Source organism: Plectropomus leopardus, chromosome 24 (genome assembly GCF_008729295.1).
Source record: "Plectropomus leopardus isolate mb chromosome 24, YSFRI_Pleo_2.0, whole genome shotgun sequence".
Lineage (NCBI taxonomy): Eukaryota > Metazoa > Chordata > Actinopteri > Perciformes > Serranidae > Plectropomus > Plectropomus leopardus.
This window is the reverse complement of record NC_056486.1, coordinates 48,073-69,481: the sequence shown is the minus strand read 5'-3', so window position 1 is coordinate 69,481 and position 21,409 is coordinate 48,073. Positions and strand designations below refer to the sequence as shown.

General features: G+C 41.9%; 3 protein-coding genes across 3 annotated transcripts; 1 reads left to right on the top strand and 2 right to left on the bottom strand.

The window, feature by feature from the left end:
* Positions 1-2,827: 2,827 nt before the first annotated feature.
* Positions 2,828-4,091, bottom strand: LOC121962899 (E3 ubiquitin-protein ligase TRIM63-like). Its single transcript, XM_042513222.1, has one exon. The coding sequence runs from the start codon at positions 4,068-4,070 to the stop codon at positions 3,060-3,062; it is 1,011 nt and encodes a 336-aa protein (XP_042369156.1). The 5' UTR covers positions 4,071-4,091; the 3' UTR covers positions 2,828-3,059.
* Positions 4,092-11,109: 7,018 nt separating this feature from the next.
* On the bottom strand, positions 11,110-14,087 carry LOC121963042 (atypical chemokine receptor 3-like). The gene is given in 4 exon segments (XM_042513414.1): positions 11,110-11,565; positions 11,567-11,898; positions 11,901-12,229; positions 14,064-14,087. Coding segments are annotated over 3 exon segments (1,101 nt in total). The 5' UTR covers positions 12,214-12,229; positions 14,064-14,087.
* A 2,116-nt stretch (positions 14,088-16,203) lies between these two features.
* On the top strand, positions 16,204-20,935 carry LOC121963001 (CD276 antigen homolog). Its single transcript, XM_042513356.1, has 4 exons — positions 16,204-16,292; positions 17,353-17,402; positions 19,184-19,501; positions 20,561-20,935. Exons 1-4 carry the CDS (start codon positions 16,276-16,278, stop codon positions 20,731-20,733), a joined length of 558 nt encoding a protein of 185 aa, XP_042369290.1. The 5' UTR covers positions 16,204-16,275; the 3' UTR covers positions 20,734-20,935.
* Positions 20,936-21,409: the final 474 nt, after the last annotated feature.

Here is a 21,409-nt window from a genome sequence, read left to right as displayed (position 1 = left end):
GCCCTCTGATTCACGGGTAAATACCGCCCTCTGATTCACGGGTAAATACCGCCCTCTGATCGACGGGTACATACCGCCCTCTGATTCACGGGTACATGCCGCCCTCTGATCAACGGGTACATACCGCCCTCTGATTCACGGGTACATACCGCCCTCTGATTCACGGGTACGTGCCGCCCTCTGATTCACGGGTAAATACCGCCCTCTGATTCACGGGTACATACCGCCCTCAGATCGACGGGTACATACCGCCCTCTGATTCATGGGTACATGCCGCCCTCTGATTCACGGGTACATACCGCCCTCTGATTCACGGGTACATGCCGCCCTCTGATTCACGGGTAAATACCGCCCTCTGATCGACGGGTAAATACCGCCCTCTGATTCACGGGTACATACCGCCCGACATGTAATCAATGAAAATACTCTAGCATGTAATTAATATAAATACTCTGACTTATAATGAATGAAAGATGAAAATAGAAACATATGATACTATCAGTAGTATTTTGACTCTGGATCTGTCATGGATCTGTCAGTACTTGTGTACTCTGACTGATAACAAACATCTGCTTCTCTAAACTCACTCTGAGCTTTATTCTCTTTATATTTACATCAGTAACTTGTTGTTGTGTTTACATTGAGCCTCTGGTGATGCCGTCAGCAGATCAACACGGTCAACATGATCCTCTGAGTCTCCCTCGTCTGCATGTGATGATGCAGCCCATACGCTTCACCATATACAGTATATATACCTGATATATATATGTGTATATGTATATACTGTCTGTAGTGTCCGTCTGACACCTGAGATGCACTCTGCAGCTCTGATCCACAACAACAACAACATGTGGCAGCTCATCCCAGACCTGAACCGGCCTGCCGAGTACTCCAGCACAGGGTCAGGGGCCCACCGGGCCCCCACCTGCAAAATGTCACTCAGTTTAACACCACGAGGAGACACAACGTGACCAAAAGACATCTGAACATCTGCAGAGAAGCAAAACTACCAGGAACACTCACAAGCAACCAGGAAAAGACACAAAATGACACAAAATAACCACGAAAAGACACAAAATGACCAGAAAAAGACACACAATTTAACAGAAAAAAAACAAAACAAGAGTAAAGAGTAAAGACAAAACAAGAGTGGACATGATGCCGTAAACAAAGACAAGTAGTAAGAACAGTGGACGTCATCATTAATGTTTGATGACTGTGACAATATAATATATGTGTGTGTGTGTGTGTGTGTGTGTGTGTGTGTGTGTGTGAGCTGCGTCCGGCCTGCAGTCAGCTGCTGTGGAGGTCACAGAGGTCGAGTGTTTGGCTTCTTTTGTCAGTCGCTCTAATAAAAGACACTGTGTGTGTGTGTGAGTGTGTGTTTGTGAGTGTGTGTGTGTGTGTGTTTGTGAGTGTGTGTTTGTTTGTGAGTGTGTGTGTGTGTGAGTGTGTTTGTGTTTGTGTGTGTGTGTGTGTGTGTGTGTGTGTGTGTGTCTGTGTGTGTGTGTGTGTGAGTGTGAGTGTGTGTTTGTTTGTGTGTGTGTGTTTGTGTGTTTGTGTGTGTGTGTGTGTGTGTGTGTGTGTGTGTGTGTGTGTGTGAGTGTGTGTTTGTTTGTGTGTGTGTGTTTGTGTGTTTGTGTGTGTGTGTGTGTGTGTGTGTGTGTGTGTGTGTGTGTGTGTGGTCGGTCACTGATCCACACTGAGTCCATGATCTCAGTCACTCTTGAACATCTTTGTGTCACATCAGCTGGTTTATTAATAACTGTCCAGATGAACTCCTCATAGTTACTCTTCTCTGCACATGAAACCTTATTAATGAATCGATCTGTAATCTGTAAATATAAAACACCCCCACACTGAAAATACATGTAGATGCACAGAATATTCGGCATTTATTAAACAGATTTACAAATAACAAAATGAAATAATACACAAAAATGGATAAAATTACCCCAAAAGACAAAATTACCTCAAAAAGCTACAAAATCACTGAAAAAGTTACTACACAATTTCACAAAATAACCAACAAAGACAATATTGACACAAAATTACTCAAAAAAAAATCCAAAATTAACACAAAAGTAAACAAAATGACACCAACTGATCAATAAAGACAAAATTTACATAAAGAGACACAAAACTACTACTTTCATTATATATCTCTCTATCTATCTATCTATAAATCTATCTATCTATATATGTGTGAATTTGCAACATTTAATGGCAGGTATTTTGATACACAGATTGTCAGTCTCTTATGTTATAATATCCAGATAATGATGCTGATACACACGCACACACACACATACACACACATATATATATACATATATATCCCCTAGAAGTTATTATTCCATTATTTGAGAGTTTTTAAATGTGAAGTTTATTATCATGCTGCACATCTGTGTTGCTAAAAATAAAAGATGGACCTCATCTCCGGCTGTATGGAGGACTGGAGTTTATGTGTGGCACTGTGCACACCTCATATATGTGGCGCTGTGAACACCTCATATACGTGGCACCATATCAGACTGTAAGTGTGACGTGATGTGATTCAGGTTTGGAAACTCGACCTCTTCGTCCTCCGATAACAGCCACAGTCTGCCTCCCAGCATGTCTCAGTCCAGCTGGGTCACCCTCAGAAACTTAACCCCCCCACGTGTGAAACTATTCTCGGCACTCAGGACAAAATAGCCTCCATTCAGTCAGACAGAGCTCTAAGTAAGGCCAGGAGGTGTTCACTGACGGCGGTAAATATAGGAGGACATGTGCAGCTAAAAACAGCCTCTGAGGGAGAGTCCCCAAAAACCACTAGGACACAAACTCATCAGTCCAACAAAGCTTTATTCACACCTCAAAGATTCACAAACACAATAAATAAAAACTACAAACAATCGACCATAGAAAAGTATAAAAAGACAAATAGAAAAACTTTCCTCAAAGATTGCACAACTCCGGCTCGTCCTGAGGGACCTCAGGTCTTCGAAACAGCAGCAACGTCCTCGGACACATCCGTCCAATCACAGTCTGTCTGTCCTCAGACTGTTCTATCACAGTCACTCTGTGTCCTGGTCCTCGCCGCCCGGTCTGAAGTCCATGGTGGTGAGCAGATCCTCGGCCTCCTGCGTGTCCAGGCTCAGGTGCTCCATGCTCTCGAAGCCGGGCTCGGGTCTCTGCAGCTGTGCCGTCGTGGCCGCCCGCTGCGCCTCCTCCTGGAGCTGCGTGGCTGCGAGCAGAAACTGTGCGGCGCCATAGGTCTGCATGCTCTGCCGCAGCTTCTCCTGCAGCTGGCTGCTGAGCTGCAGCTGCTCCTTGTATTCGTCTGCCAGTTGCCGCAGCGCCGCCAGCTTGCTCTGCTCCTCACGGTCGATCCGCTCCAGCAGCTCGCCTTTGCGCTCCTCCAGGATGGCGTAGAGCAGGTCAAAACTCTCGCCCAGCCGCCTCCTCTGCAGCTCGCCATTCTCCTGAATCAGCTTGCAGGTGTCTTCCATCTGCACCATGACGGCCTGCGCACAGCTGTTCCCTGTGGCGAGCAGCTCCACGGCGGCGTGCAGCTCGCTCTTCTGGCTCTGGTAGACAGCGTGCAGCGGTGACACCTCGCAGTCCTTGTGCTGTCCGAACACCTTGCACATGGAGCAGGTGGGCGTCTGGCAGCTGACGCAGTAGATGTTGATGTGCTCGTCCTCGTGCTCCTTGCATCGCGGCTCCTTGGCGTCCTTTTCCTTCAGCAGGGCGTCCTCGCTGTCCCCGGCCTTCCTCTCCTGCTGCTCCTTGTAGATGTCGATAATGTTCTCCACCAGCAGGTTCCTCTGCAGCCCGTACACGCCGTGGCGGTCCAGCACGACCTCGAAGCGACAGGTGGGGCAGCGGAAGGTCCCCCCGGAGAAGTGGTAGGGGTTTCGGGACTCGTAGAGGTCGTTGGCGCAGCTGCGGCACAGGTTGTGCTGGCAGGGCAGGATGACCACGGGCTTCGTGAACATGTCGAGGCAGATCGGGCAGCTCAGCTGCTTCTCCAGACTCTCCATGGCGCCCAGCGGACGCACCACCTGACCTGTCTGGATGTCCATCCTCTGCTTCTTCTTCTGTGGCTAGTGTCAGTCTGCCGCCGTCAGGAGCCCCGCAGCCTTTATACCCCTGAGGGGGAGGGACGCCCCCCCGATGGCTGTTTGTCTCCGAGTCTGAAATAGACTCCCAGCAGCCCCTCCTGCTGCTGCTCCGGCCTTACTGAGGACCTGGCCCCGCCCCCGCAGAGCGAGCCGGACGCCAACATGTTGCGTGATCCGTGTTTACATGTGGAGTCTGACACAAACAGCAGCCTCTTCACAACACATTAACCCTTTGAAAGCTGGATCAGATTTCTTTTGCTTCACAAGCTTTGAAACACGAGCTAATTTATGATTTTTATTTCTTTCAAAAACACAAGAAAAAAAACAATCAGCAACTCGGCAGGAAGCGTCCCAAAAAGTGTGAAAAATTAGTGAAAAGTGACATGATAAAAACAAATCAAAGAGACAGAATCATTTTTAAATATATTATTATTTAAAAAGTTAAAAACAAATCACAACAAATGAAATGAGTAGGAACAAACAGGAAACATTTATATTTATTGTCTTTATTTATATGAATGATTTAATTTTATTCCAACTTTTGTTTTGTTGTTGTTTGTTGTTTGTTTTGCTGATTTTAAATATTATTCTTCTAACTTTTGAACTAATTCCTTGTTCAGGTTGCTCATGGCTCCTCGTGTGCCTCAGAGCGACCTTTGACCCCTGATGTACCTGCTGTGGGTCTGTTACACAACAGACGCTGCGAGCCGTAAACACACACACACACACACACACACTCGTCATGTGAAGAACAAACAGCTGCAGCTTCATGGAAAAGTGTAACCAGAGAGAGTTTGTGAGCAGCGTGTTGATCAAACAACAGCAGCTCACAGATGAGTCTGTGAATTATTGATCAGATAAAATGATTATTATTGTTAAAGTCACTAAAACTGTGAGCACAGAACAGCAACACTAATCACAGACAACATTTTGGATTTTCCCTGTTTTACCTGATTAGAGACGGTGGTGCCCAGTAACAAGAAGAAACAGAAATAATGAGATAAATAAATCCATTTAATTAAAATAGAGTTGTTTCAATTTAAACAAAACTCAGTTCATTGAACTAACTTGTTTTATTCTGAAAAGCGTATGGACATTTTTGCCTGAATTCAGCTCTTTGTTTTTTGATAAACAATTTCAAGAGCTGAAGTTGATTTTTTTGTTTTCAAACGCAAAGATGAAAGAATTCAAGTCAAGTCAGTTTTATTCATAGAGCCCATTATCACAAACATGGTTTTCCTCAGAGGGCTTTACAGCAGGCACCATCCCTCTGCCCTCAGACCCTCACATCACCCGAGGAACAACTCCCGAAAAACAACCCCTGTAACGGGAAAAAAAAGGAAGAAACCTCAGGAAGAGCAGCAGAGGATGATGAGGGATCCCTCTTCAGGACGGAGAGACGAGCAATAGATTTCATAAATAACAAATGAAATACAATCATGACAAAAAAGGAAAGAGAAAGAGAGAGGGAGGGGGGAGAGAGGGGGAGAGAGGCACAGCAATAATGGAAACAGATGCATGTCATATTACAATAATGGTAGGTGTGAAATCGTTAATTGCACTCTATGATGATGTTGAGGGTGATGATAACAGTCTCATGCATATGCTGATAGTGAAGCCACAACACGAGCACAACCAAAGGCAGGATCACAGCATCAGCGCAGCTATCACCACTGTCAGGCGTAGCCAAGATTACGGCCAGGATCCAGGGAAACTAGGAAACAAGGGAGCAGGAACGCTCCGGAGAGACAACTGGATTAATGTAGTGCAATTCAACAGACCCAGGCTCCATGATCGTGAGCTCCAGGTAGTGACAGTACCACATGACTATCAGAGATGTTAGGCTAAGCTAAACTACTGAGGCTAAACTACTGAGGCTAAGCTAAGCAGTAAGCATAATGCAGTAAACAGACATGAGCGTTTTCAGATGGAGGGAGGAAAAGAGGGAAAAAGGAGCTCAGCGTATCAGGGGAAGTCCCCCGGCAGGTTAAACCTATGTCAGACTAACTAGGGGCTGGTCCAGGCAGCCTGAGCCAGCCCTGATTATAAGCTTTATCAAAGAGGAAGGTCTTAAGTCTACCCTTAAAAGTTGAAACGGTGTCTGCCTCCCTGACCCAAACTGGAAGATGTTTCCATAGGAGAGGAGCGTGGTAGCTGAAGGCTCTGGTTCCTAACCTACTTTTGGAGACTTTGGGAACCACAGTAACCCTGCGTTTTCAGAGCGCAGTGATCTTGAGGGTTGGTAAGGAACTATGAGCTGTGACAGATAGGATGGAGCCTGACCATTTAGAGCTTTGTAAGTAAGGAGGAGGATTTTAAATTCAATCCTGGATTTCACAGGGAGCCAGTGCAGAGAAGCTGAAACAGGAGAAATATGATCCCTTTTCTTGGTTCCCGTTAAAACACGAGCAGCAGCGTTCTGCACCAGTTGGAGAGACCTAAGAGATTTGTTGGGGCAACCAAATAATAGGGAATTACAGTAATCCAGCCTAGAGGTGACAAATGCATGTACTGATTTTTCAGCATCTGTCTGGGACAGGATATGTTTAATTTTTGCGATGTTACGCAGATGAAAGAAAGCCGTGGTTGAAGTTTGTTTTATTTGGGAGGCAAAAGATAAATCCTGATCAAATAAACCTCCGAGGTTCCTTACAGTTGTGCTAGAGGCCAAGGTAAAAAATGTACAAAAAATAAATAAAATAATAATAATGATAATAAAAGGTACAAGAAAATGACCTGAAAATTAGCAAAAAAAAAAAAAAAACCCAACAAAACAACACAGAAATATAACAAAAATACCCAAATTATTTGGTAATTATAAATATAGCCATTGATATAATAATTGTATTTTTCTTTCAGTTTGAGGAACATTTCTTATTAAGTTGCTCGTCGCTTTTTTTTATGGGTTTTTTTTTTAAGAAATTGAAGAATTTAAGAATTTCAAAGGGTTAATCTCTGAGGTGGATTTGGGCTTTGAAGAGTTAACTGGTTAACTCTGTCGACCTGTGACAAGACAAATAAAGTTTGAGGAGTTTGGAGCTGCAGTGTCACTGTGCAGCCACTAGGTGTCACTCTTCACCTGTCCCTCACTGCAGAGTCTATTGATGACTGATCACTGATTATTGATCACTGATTATTGATTACTAATTATTGATTACTGCTCATTGATTATTGATAATTGATCACTGATAACTGGACTGGTTGCTTTATAAACTTTTACTTTGAAAAGGCTTTCTTTTCCCCCTCAGGTTTCTGATGTCAGCCAATCAGACCTCTGTGCTCCGGGTTACCATGGAGACGCAGAGTCTGCTGCAGCACCACGGGAATGTGACGGTAAACACAGAGGTCAAAGGTCAGCAGAGAGCCGAGCACTCCGATTTGTTTTTGTGTGACCCTTCATGCAGAACCTCATTTAAAGAACTCTGAATTTATACTCCTCAGAGTCTGTCAGACTGCTGCTGGATCACTGAATCCTTTATTATTCTTCATGCAGAACCTCATTTAAAGAACTCTGAATTTAAGCTCAGGCGTCTCTGAGCTCCCAGGTTTTTTTTGAAGTTGAAAACAGGAGCTGTGAGTGACAGTCTGAGTCTCTGTGATTATTCTGTCCCTCTGTGCAGCACGGGGCCTCCAGCCGGCCCCCAGCCGGCCCCTCCCCCACCCTCCTCTCTGTGTGAGGAGCAGCTTTGGTTTGTCTCCTCTGAGGTGTGTTTGATGAGGAATGTGTTATGTGACTGACGGTCCTCACAAGTATACAAAAGATGGCCTGTCCTCACAGAGGCAGTCACAGTGTCCACACAGAGACAGTCAGCGTCCACACAGAGACAGTCACAGTGTCCACACAGAGACAGTCACAGTGTCCACACAGACTTTTGAAATAAAGTTGTGTTTGTATGCGCATAAATATCTGCTTAAGTGTGTGTCATCTCTGATCTCTGGTCAGAGGGTTAATAAATAACAACAACAACAACAACAACAACAACAACAACAATAATAATAATAATAATAATAACAATAATGATAATAAATTAGCAGGACTCTCTCTGGATCTGAAGCTTCACATCTCGCTTCCTTCAGACTCTGCACTTTTGGGAGCTGCTCTGGTCGTCATGGAAACTATGAGTGTGTTTTGGGCTGGGTGTAATCCCTGCTGGATCCCGTCAGCTCAAGTTCAAAGGTCAAATCTGCTACAATTAAACATCTCCGACGTTTGTCTGAGGACCAGCTGCCGGTCGAGGACACCTCGCTGCACGCAAAGACACGCACACACTCAGTTACTGTTTCTGCTGTTTTATTCACTCTGGGGACTTCTGGACACTAAAAGGACAAAAACAATTCTCAATGTGAGTCACTTCATTCCAGTAGTGTCTGGTATTTGTCCTCATGGTGTTTGTTAAGAGCTAAAATGTGTGTCTTTCGGCAGAGATTTCGGTTTGCAGTGTTTCTGTGCAGGACTTGTTTCGGTGTGCAGGACATGTCTCTGTGCAGGACTTGTCTCTGTGTGCAGGACGTGTCTCTGTGTGCAGGACATGTGTCTGTGCAGGACTTGTCTCTGTGTGCAGGACGTGTCTCTGTGTACAGGACTTGTCTCTGTGCAGGACGTGTCTCTGTGTAGGACATGTCTCTGTGTACAGGTGTCCTCTGGGTCGTTGGTGGGAGTTTTTCCGTCAGAGTGGCACCTCGCTGCGACGTCTCAGCTCTGTGATTGAGGCTCACACCTGCGGCTGATGAGCTCACACAGGTAAACACACTGTTTGTCAAACACACTCATTCATCACAAACACCTGTGAGACAGAGACAGGTAGAGACAGGTAGAGGAGCTGTCTGTCCTCTGTCCTCCTGCTGCTGCTGAGAGACACCGTGAGCTGGAGACATTTAACACTTTTCTTTGTTCATCAGGAAATCAAAACGCTGCTGATCATCATCATCATATTATTATTATTATTGTTAATAATAATAATAATATGATGATGATGATCAGCAGCGTTTTGATTTCGATCATCATCATCATATTATTATTATTATTGTTAATAATAATAATCTCAATGTGAGTCACTTCATTCCAGTAGTGTCTGGTATTTGTCCTCATGGTGTTTGTTAAGGGCTAAAATGTGTGTCTTTCGGCTGAGATTTCGGTTTGCAGTGTTTTTAAAAAAAATATTCATAAGTATTTCTGTTTTATTGTAAACTGCACTCTTCTTCTTCTCCTTAATAATATAATATAGAATATAGATATGTATGTAGAACATAGATACTATAATATAGAATATAGATATGTATGTAGAACATAGATACTATAATATAGAATATAGATATGTATGTAGAACATAGATACTATAATATAGAATATAGATATGTATGTAGAACATAGATACTATAATAAAGAAATATAGATATGTATGTAGAACATAGATACTATGAATATGAAGTAGATCTCTGTATGTCTGAAATATTTTTACACATTTATAGAATTTAGATTCAGTAAAAAATGCATAATATGTCTATGAAGGGGACTCTGAAGGTCTGAAATATTTTTAGGGATTTACGGTTTGACTTCAGCATGGAGGGCACGGATTGGATGGACAGACGGAGGGACGGACAGACGGAGGGACGGAAGGTAAAGTTTCCAGCCTGGTTAGTATGAAGACTTGGTGTCTCCGTTTCAGTGACAGTGTACTGTCTCCTGACAGTTTTCAGGCAGCACTTGAAAGTTCAGACTGTCAGGAGGACCGACGTCCTTTCGGTCCTCTGGTGGAAGACGAACTCGGGGACGTCATTCACTTCAGCCCAAAGACTTGTTATCTGCTATTATTATCATTTAATATTAAATTAAATCTTAGTGAATACATGTAGTGCAGTAAAAATACAATATTCACAAGAAAAACAACTTGACGAGTGTTTGTAAGTCCCGTCTTTTGAGAAGTACTCTCAAGTTTTGACAACATTTTTGGAGTCATACACAGAGTTCCTTAATCTTGAAAAGTATTTGTGGATCTTTAAAAAAAACACTTACAGGTCTTGAAAATTCATCGGATGTTTTGACATGTACTCGTAGGTCTTGGATAGTCTTTCCGAGTCACATGAAGTTTTACACAAAGTGTTTCTAAGTCTTCAGAAACAGTCTTTAAAAAGTACTTCCATGTCTTGAGAAGTTTTTCAGGGTCATAAGACGTGTTTCTAAGTCTTGAGAAGTACAGTATTAGCAAGTCTTAAAAAAGCACTCTCAAGTCTTCTGAGATGTTCGCGAGTCATAAGACGTGTTCCCAAGTCTTGAGAGGATTTTTCATTCATACACAGAATGCCTGAGTCTTGAAGTGTTTTCAAGTCTATAAAAGGCACTCTCTGGTCTTTAGAAGTGTCCCCATGTCTTGAGAAGTACTTGCAAGTCTTTCCTACATCCTAAAATCCCTAGGTTTCCCTACATCCTAAAAAGTGTTGTGAGTCTAAAGAAGTTTTCCAAGTCAGACAAAGTGTCCCTAAGTCTTGAGAAGTGTTTTCGAGTCTTTGAAGGCACCTCCAAGACTTGAGAGGTTTTTCTGAGTCATATGAAATGTTTGAAAGACCTGATGATGCGCTGCCTGTCAAGACTTTCAAAAGCAGTCCCGAGTCTTGAGGGGCTGTCACATCAGGAGACTCTGGTCCACCACCATGACCTGGACCATCAGGGAGTTGGACCATTGCAGTCCCTTTGCTGATGTGGATCTCCTGGTACAAGCTGGAAAGGGTCGTAGCTGCCGGGAGCAGGTAGTGGAAGAATTTGGAAGTCTGAAGAAGTGTGTGCGAGTAGTAAGAAGAGTCCCCAAGTCTCAAGACGAGTTCAGCTGGGATCATTGTCAAGTCCTTCGACCAAGTGCTCAGTCCGTGAGGAAAGTGAGGCCGGTGTCACTTCCTGTTGTTATCGGAGAGGATCGCTGCCTCCAGGAGCAAATCAAAGAATTATCAACAAGTCTTAAAAAGTGCTGATGAGTCTTGAAACTGGTTCTTCAGCCTTCAGAACAGTTCACGTCAGGACGCTGTTGTCCATTGTCATCACCGCAGAGTACTCGGTCTCGGAGGCCTGAGAGCTGTCGATGAGCCTGGCGAGCCCGGTCTTGGTGGAGTACTTGAAGATGAAAGCCTTCATGAGGTCGTAGCGGTAGTTTCTGTTGAGGAAGTTGTAGAGGACAGGGTTGATGCAGCAGTGGACCAGCGAGAAGCACTGCGTCAGGTGCAACGCCACATCCAGGAAGTTCTCCAGCCGGCAGCTGAATGGCAGGACGCCGAGCAGCGACAGCGTGTCCAGCAGGAGGACGGCATGGAACGGTAGCCAGCACACCAGGAAGACCACGATGTAGGTGAGGATGATGTGGCGGCTGACGCGGCGCTCCTGATCCGAGCTGGGGGGTATCGCTGCCGCCACGAGCAGGTAGAAGATGGCGATGACGGGGAGAGGGATGGCGAAGCCAAGCGTGATGAAAACTTAGTTGGATGCCCACCATCCAATCTCGAGGGTTGTCCGCCGGGTACACCGGCCGACAGACGGTGCCTTCGTGGTGCGACGACTTGACCACCTGCAGGAAGTAGGCGTCAGGGACAGAGGCTGCCAGCGCCAGCAGCCACACCAGGACGCAGATCAGCCGCCGCACCACCTTCTTCCTCCGGCTGTCGGGGGCGTCGGCGAACAGCGTGACGGACAGGTAGCGGTCCACGCTCATGCAGGTGAGGAAGAAGATGCTGCTGAAGAGGTTGACGCTGAAGACCAGGTGGGTGAGTCTGCAGACGGTGTCTCCGAACGGCCAGTGCCCGCCTGCAGCAGCGACGCTACCCACACTGGCAGCGTGGCCACCGTGCACAGGTCGGCCACCGCCAGGTTCAGCACGTACAGGTGAGTCTCATAGCGGTTCCTGACGGAGCACAAGTTGACCCACACCACCAGGGCGTTGGCGGCGAGGCCCACCAGGAAGATGAAGACGTAGAGGACGGAGAGGACGTGCAGGAATGAGGCGTGGCTGACGGCTCCCAAGCACAACAGCGCCTCCACGTGGGACAGGTTGTCGGCGGCGGTCAGGTTTAGCTCCTCCCACAGCTCCAGGAGCTCGGTGAGGTCACTGGTGCTCAGGCTCATGGTGATGATGTCACACCTGCAAAACAGGAAGAAAACAACTGTTAATGACGCTGTCTTCTTCTTCTTCATAAAACCCATCTGCTGATGATTAAAGACACCACACAGACGGACACAGAGGGACACAGACGGACACAGAGGACACAGAGGGACACAGACGGACACAGAGGGACACAGACGGGCACAGAGGGACACAGAGGGACACAGACGGACACAGAGGGACACAGAGGGAGAGACACAGACGGACACAGAGGGACACAGACGGACACAGAGGGACACAGACGGACACAGATGGAGGAGAGAGGAGGAGGAGTTGAAAACAAAGACTTTTATTGCAGCTTCAGCTGAAAATAAAAACTCAACAGGAGCTTTTAAGCTGAAAGGTCAGGACCTCAAATTAAAAGTTTACTGCCAAGCTGAAACAAAGAGACGATTCGGAGGACACAAAACACCAGAAGAAGAACAAGAAGGGGAAGAAGAATTGGCTCTAAAACCGTGAAGATGCTGCGTCCTCCTCACATTTTAATTTAAACTTTAATTTAAACTTTATTTTTTTACAAAATAAAACTAAAAAATGAATAATTCGCCAAAAAATAAAATGGAAGATAACAAAAACAAATAAATAAAATGCCATTTAAATTAAACATTAAAAAAACACACAAAAAATAAATTAAATGTAATGCATTGCATATGTAATGACATAAAAATGAGAATAAAATAAAATAATTTACTAAAAATATATGCGCACACACACACACACACACACACACACACACACACACACACCACACACACACACACACACACACACACATCGGAGTGAGTCTCATTCAGAAAACAGTCGGTAACTCCGTTAAAAAAACCTGCAGATTTAAGGAATATTTCCTCATTCACAAAAGTTACCGCGTCGCGACAAATAAATCAACATATCCAACAATAACCACGACTGCCTCTTAAATTCGGCTCACATGCCATTACCATGTTCATAAGTGTAACTTTTATGGGTCTGTTCAAAGAACAAGATTTACATCCTGGTAAATCCGCCGCCGCGTGCGGTTTGACGGAGCATAAACCACTTCTTACAAACTGAGGTGAGCTGAAATGAAGCGATGTTTGGTGGAGCTGCTGTACGCCGAATACACCGCAGGACGTTAATGCTCACTGAGGACGAAGAATAACTTTATTCTAAAAGTATTTATGTTTGTCACAACGTCAAAACTTCAGAAATGACACATTTTTACATGGAGTCTGCCCCTCCCCCTTTTTGAGTTTTTGTTACTTTACTTGCACACTTTTTTGAAAATATTCTCCATAAAGAACATCATGAACTAATAGTGTATTATTATTATTATTATTATTATTATTATTATTATTATTATTATTATTATTATTATTGTTGTTGTTTATTATTATTCAAACTATCACAAAGCCCTAAAATGTGAAAACTTTATAACACAGCTGTTTAAGCTTGATGACAAACATGCTGCAGCCTCATACATACATATATAAAACACATACAAAACATACAGCAGGTCCGGTTTTATGGCTGGGGTTGAAGGATGTAAAAAGAGCATTAATCCCAGCAGAGATTAGACTGGGATGCCGCTGTGTGTGGGGGAAGACCAGTATGCCGAACTCACCAGAGGACGTTATTGATTACTGATCACATGTAATAATCTCCCTGCTGGTGCACGTGCGGCCGCCTGACGGTAAAAAACTTTAGAATTTGCGCATTTTGTACACGGAGTCTGGTTTAGGGCACCGAGCAGCGGAGCGGAGCAGTTAACGTGCGAAGAGCGGAGCGCCGCAACCAAACTACGGTCACTTTTTTACCGATTAAAGAGCAGACGCACTTACGGCTCCGACGGGAGGCTCCGAGGAGCTTAATCCGGTTTGATCCGGGTCCTGTGGGGGGTCAGGGTCCACTGTCTCTCCGGAGGACTGAGAGAGGGCTCGTGCTCGCGCAGTTTAAGAAGCAGCCGAAGAAGAAACGCCCCCGGCCCCGCAGCTCTGCGGTGATTTATTGCGGTTCAGCTACGGGACAAAACAAGCGGAGGACAAAGGAGGAGGACAAACAGGGACAGACAGGAGGATGATAAACAGGAGACACAGGAGGATACAGGGCCAGGAGGACAAATGGGGGACACAGGGACAGACAGGAGGAGGACAAACATACAGTGACTAAAACACTCTGAGCCTGTCAGTAAAACACTGTCAGTGAGCCTGTCAGTGACTAAAACACTCTGAGCCTGTCAGTGAGTAAAACACTGTCAGTGACTAAAACACTGTCATTGAGCCTGTCAGTGAGTAAATCACTGTCAGTGACTAAAACACTGTCAGTGAGCCTGTCAGTGACTAAAACACTGTCATTGAGCCTGTCAGTGACTAAAAACACTGTCAGTGACTAAAACACTGTCATTGAGCCTGTCAGTGACTAAAACACTGTCATTGAGCTGTCAGTGAGTAAATCACTGTCAGTGACTAAAACACTGTCAGTGAGCCTGTCAGTGACTAAAACACTGTCAGTGACTAAAACACTGTCATTGAGCCTGTCAGTGAGTAAATCACTGTCAGTGAGTAAAACACTGTCAGTGAGCCTGTCAGTGACTAAAACACTGTCATTGAGCCTGTCAGTGAGTAAATCACTGTCAGTGACTAAAACACTGTCAGTGAGCCTGTCAGTGACTAAAACACTGTCAGTGACTAAAACACTGTCATTGAGCCTGTCAGTGAGTAAATCACTGTCAGTGAGTAAAACACTGTCAGTGAGTATAACACTGTCAGTGACTAAAACACTGTCATTGAGCCTGTCAGTGAGTAAATCACTGTCAGTGAGTAAAACACTGTCAGTGAGTATAACACTGTCAGTGACTAAAACACTGTCATTGAGCCTGTCAGTGAGTAAATCACTGTCAGTGAGTAAAAACACTGTCAGTGAGTCTGTCAGTGACTAAAACACTGTCATTGAGCCTGTCAGTGAGTAAATCACTGTCAGTGACTAAAACACTGTCAGTGACTAAAACACTGTCATTGAGCCTGTCAGTGAGTAAATCACTGTCAGTGAGTAAAACACTGTCAGTGAGCCTGTCAGTGACTAAAACACTGTCAGTGAGTAAAACACTCTGAGCCTGTCAGTGAGTATAACACTGTCAGTGAGCCTGTCAGTGACTAAAACACTCTGAGCTGTCAGTGAGTGAAACACTGTCAGTGACTAAAACATTGTCAGTGAGCCTGTCAGTGAGTAAAACACTGTCAGTGAGTAAAACACTGTCAGTGAGCCTGTCAGTGACTAAAACACTGTCAGTGAGTAAAACACTGTCAGTGAGCCTGTGAGTTTATTTTTGTGAGAGAGGATGACGACTGAATTTCAGTAGAGATGCAAGATAATTATCAAACCGATAATTATTGGCCCGATAATTGTATTTATGACATCATACCGATAATTCCGACAACAACATTTTTGGAGGCAGGTTTGGGGAAGTCCCTGTTCAGATGACAGGGCTCTGTGGATTGGGGGGGTAATGTGGGTCTATTTTATATTTATATTATGTGTTAAGGAACTGCAGAAAGGGTTAACTCAAGTTAAAAGGTAGGGCACAGACTGGGGGTTTACGTTTTCTGTGTAAAAAAAAATAAAATTATGTTGTTGACAAATAAGAAAATTTGGGATGGAATTACCCTAAAGTTGTATGGGAACAATTTGGAGAGAGTGGACAGTTTTGGGGTCCTAGGAGTTGATTTTGGTCTCAGACTAAGGAGGAGGGTGAGTTTTCCCCCCCAAAAACTTTATTTACACCAAAGAGGCGTAACAATAAAAAATCTTCCAAATATATAAAAGTGTAGTACAATATAGCTAGTTTGACACGCATGCGTAGATATAAAACCATAACACATCCACGAAACGCGATAAAAAAAACCTGTTTGTCCAAGTGAGGCTGCCATAGTTTGCAATCCAAGATGGCAGACAGCTCGCGCTTGCGCAGAATGGATCCGGTGGCGGAACGGATACCGGCAGTCCGGTGAGTGCGGTGAGTCCGGTGAGAGTCCGCGGAGCCTCAGAGCGACATGAGCGGCTGTCAGAGGTCAGTGAGCACCGACACACCGACGGACCGCGGCGCACAGACCCGTTATTACTCTCAGGGAGCACGGTTAGCTGTTAGCTCTGTTAGCAGCTAGCCCCGCTGTGTTTACAGTTAGCCCAGTTAGCCCAGTTAGCCCAGTTAGCTAACTGGGCTAACTGGAGTGAAAGTGCGACTTTATTTGAGTTTGAGGAAACTTTGGCGCGTCTCTGACTTTTAGGTCAAACTTTAAGGTCCGTAAAGTGACCGCCATCTAATTTAATGTATTTAATCCAGTTTAATGATTTTAAACTGATTCTAACGGAAACAAACGGCCGGAAACGCGCTGAGCATCAGTTCAGTTTACAGCCGGAATCAAGACTTCATCTAACAGTCATACAAAAGTCACTTTATCAGTAATAATATCGGTGTTATCACTGTTATCATTAATGAAATTATTAGTTTTAGTATAAGTGATAGTTTTATTGTTAGTAGATGTAGCTGTGTAAATGATAATATCATTGTAATGTTGAAATTATTAACCGCAGTGAAGATAGTTTTATGTTGGATATTCGACAGACATTCGCTCCTTTGCTACATATAAAAAAATTAATAAAAATTATTTGGAGATTTAAAATGTAAAAACAAGAGGTGTATCTCATGCAGCCAGTGGAGTACTCGCATCCCACACTGATTTTGAGTCCATTGATCACATGACCTGGGAGCTATTGAGCTGAACTTCTAATGTAAATTAATGAAAAATTACAAAAAAGATGTCAAATGTAAAAAGAATGGCCTAACTGGAAAAGATGGTGGAAAAAAACAAAAAAAAGTGTGACAAAATCTCACTTGTCAATAGGCTACCAGCTCCTTCCTCCCTCAAACGTCGAGATGAGGTAATGAGATACACCTCTTATTTTTACATTTTACACCTATTTACAATTTTTAAAAAATGTTTTATATGTAAATATTAGCATTTTAGCTAAATTTGTTTAATGAATGATGACGGCCGGCAGAAACAGATATGTGAGGACGTAAAAACTTGTTTCTGATGGGTAACGAGCTCGTTTTTGTGTCTCCACAGTGCAGAAGTGACCGTCCTCTGGCTGCTGCTGGTCTACAGATTTTCTACAGGTCAGTCCATCTACACAGTCATACCTGTTAGTATGTTTCATACACAGTCATACCTGTTACTATGTTTCATACACAGTCATACTGTTTAGTATGTTTCATACACAGTCATACCTGTTACTATGTTTCATACACAGTCATACCTGTTAGTATGTTTCATACATTAAAAACAGCTCAACATATTTCATACATTAAAAACAGCTCAAATATTTTAATACATTAATACCTGTTAGTATGTTTCATACACAGTCATAGCTGTTTTATGTTTCACACATTAAAAACAGCTCAACATATTTCATACATTAATACCTGTTAATATGTTTCATACATTAATACCTGTTAGTATGTTTCATACATTAATACCTGTTAATATGTTTCATACATTAATACCTGTTACTATGTGTTTCATACATTAATACCTGCTAATATGTTTCATACATTAATACCTGTTAGTATGTTTCACACATTAATACCTGCTAATATGTTTCATACATTAATACCTGTTAATATGTTTCATACATTAATACCTGTTAATATGTTTCATACATTAAATACCTGCTAATATGTTTCATACATTAATACCTGTTAGTATGTTTCATACACACATTAATACCTGTAATATGTTTCATACATTAATACCTGTTAATATGTTTCATACATTAATACCTGTTAAAATGTACACAGTCATGACCTGTTCATACATTAATACCTGCTAATATGTTTCATACAATAATACCTGTTAATATGTTTCATACAATAAAAAACTGTTCAATGTGTTTCACACATTAATACCTGCTAATATGTTTCATACATTAATACCTGTTAAAATGTTTCATACATTAAAAACTGTTTTCATACATTATCCCATAATACCTGTGTAATATGTTTTAGAAATAAATACCTGTTTAATATGTTTTTATAAAATTAATACCTGTTTAATATGTTTTATAAATAAATACCTGTTTAATATGTTTTATATAAATAAATACCTGTTTAATATGTTTTATAAATTAATAGCTGTTTAATATGTTTTATAAATAAATACTGTGTAATATGTTTTATAGAAACAGAAAATTTAATTTATGAAAAAATATTAATGAAAGAGATGTTTTTTAAAGAAAACGAAAAAAAAAAGGCCAACCCCAATTAAATAAAAACAAAAAAAAATCTTTTTTTTCTTTTTAAAAATTGAATTTAAAAGGTGTCTCTCTGTCCCATGTTTTTGTGTGTGTGTCTGTGAAAAAAATGTCATAATTTTAATTTTTTTGTGTACACCGTCAACTTTGACGGAAAAATGAAGTGTGTTTGTGTGTGTGTCCAAGCGTGTGTGTTTCCGTGTGTGTTGTGTGTGTGTGTGTGTCTTTGTTTTTGTGTGTGTGTCTGTGTCTCTCTGTGTGTTTGTGTTGTGTGTGTGTGTGTGTGTGTGTGTGTGTCTGTCTTTCTGTGTGTGTGTGTGTGTGTGTCTCTCTCTCCATGTGTTTGTGTGTGTTTCCGTGTGTGTGTCTTTCTGTGTGTGTGTGTGTGTGTGTTTCTGTGTGTGTGTGTTTCTGTTTATGTGTGTTTCTCTGTGTGTGTGTGTGTGTTTCCGTGTCCGTGTGTTTTTGTGTGTGTATTGTGTGTGTGTGTGTGTGTGTTTGTCTGTGTGTGTGTGTGTGTTTCTGTGTGTGTGTGTGTGTGTGTGTGTGTGTTTCTGTGTGTTTCTGTGTGTGTGTGTGTGTGTGTGTTTCCGCATGTGTTTCCGTGTGTGTGTGTGTGTGTTTCCGTGTGTGTGTCTCGTCTCTCAGTGAGCTGTCAACTGAAGGTCCATGGTTGTGTCGGAGACGACGTCCTGCTGCCGTGTCTCCACCGTGAGTTGTCCTCTCTACCAGAGACGGTGTCCGTCTTCTGGCGGGACAGAGACGACGGCGTGGTGTTGAACTTCAAGCAGAACGTCTCCAAACAGGACCCGAAGTTCGGAGGCCGAGTGTTGAGCGACCCTCAGCTGTACCGGACGGGGAACTTCTCCATCATCATGAAGAACGTCTCGCTGTGGGACAGCGGCCCGTACACGTGTTACGTCCCCGCGGCGGGCTTCCAGCAGAGCGTCTCGCTGTCCGTCTCGGGTCTGTGTCGATCTTCTCGGGATGTTTGCTTTCAAAGTTTTGGAAATTTTTATAGAAAACTTGTTTTTTCCCGGCATTTTTTGCGTGATTTTTTAAATCTTTTTTTATTATTATAATTTTTGCCCACATAAAAACTAAATAATTGTGGGTTTTTTTCTTTCTTTTTTTTGGCAATTGTTTTTCTTCATAATTTTGTTTGGCTTTTTTTTGTGTCTTTTGTCGATTTTTTTTCCTTAATTGTTTTTACCAATTTTTATAGAAAAGTTACAGCTTTGTCTTGAATTGGTTTTCTTTCTTTTTATTTTTAAGTTTTGGGGAGGTTTTTATTCTGGTTTTAAATTTTTGGCATTTTTTATAGGAAATTTAACATTTTTAGACAATTATTTTTTCTTAATAAAAAAACTAGCAATTTAAAGAAATGTTTTTTGGCAAGTTTAATAGAAAACTATTTTTTTTAGTTTGTGTAGATTTATACAGAAAATTAAAAAAATGGAGTGATATATATGCCAATTTTTATGTGAAAAGTTTTTTCTGTCTTCATTTTTGGCATTTTATTTCTTTAATATTTTTCTGTGATTTTTAAAGGTAAAGTTTTTTTAAAACAATGTTTTGTCTTTTTACAGAAAATGTTGAAAGATTTGGTGATTTTTTTAAAATAGAAAAGTTAACATTTTTGGTGATTTTGGCAGGAAAAAAAATGCAATTATTTTTCTTTTTCTTAAATGGTAACTTTTGTTTTCTATTTCTTTTCTTTTTTTAATTTTTGATTTATTTTCTTCTCTTTTTGAATTTTTTATAGAAAGCTTCTTTTTTTCTTTTCCCTTTTTGGGCAGTTTTTTGTTTAATTTTTTCTTCAGGATTTGAAATTCATGTTTTCTTTAAAAATCATCAAAGTGATGCCATTTATCACCCAGAAATAGTAAAAACAGAAATCTGTTTTTATGTTCAGATTCCCGACGGTCCTTGAACGCATCATGTCGGAGGCTGAAATTCTGTCTGAACAGAGTTTGAGTCAAAAAACCAAAAAAACAATGTTTGTTGTTTGTGTTGATGTTTCAGATCAGTGTGTTAAAGCGGTGTTGACTCCTCCTCCTGCTCCTCCTGCTCCTCCTGCTCCTCCTGCTCCTCATCCTTCAGGACCGTCAGCAGGAGGTATGGCGCTCACACCGAACTTCATCACTCTTCTTCATCTTCTTCTTCTTCTGTCTCCGGCCGGTTGGAGTTTTCACTGACGAGTCGCTTCAGCTATGAAAAAAAAAACGCTCATAATGAGAATCCTTTAAAGCAACAGGAAACACACACACACACACAGTTCACATACGCCCGATTCTGTGGAGGCCCAAAAATGACCCAAGTATCAACAACAACCAAATAACAAATAAATAAATAAATAAAAAAAGCCAGAATAAAAATATTGAAATAAATACAGAAATAATTAAATGCGTAAAAAGAGAAATGTTGGAAAAAGTCACAGAAATAAATAAATGCATTAAAAATAAATTTAAAAAAGGGATATATATAAATGCATAAAAGAAAAGGTTTTGTAAAAATGCTGGAATAAATAAATGCATTGAAAATACATTTAAAAAGGGAAACAAATAAATGCATAAAAGCAATAAATGCATTAAAAATAAATTAAAAAGGAAATATATCAATGCACAAAAATAAACGTGTTGTAAAAATGCTGTAATAAATGAATGCAATAAAAAAAAACAAGGGAAAATAAATAAATGCATTAAAAATAAATTTAAAAAGGAAAATAAATAAATAAAAACATTAAAAATAAATGTTTAAGAAATATATTAAAATTAAGTGTTGACATTAATGATGAAGTACATAAGACGCATGAAAAAAGCCAAAACGTTGAAATCAATATTGACATAAATGAGTAGAAAATTGTTGATACAC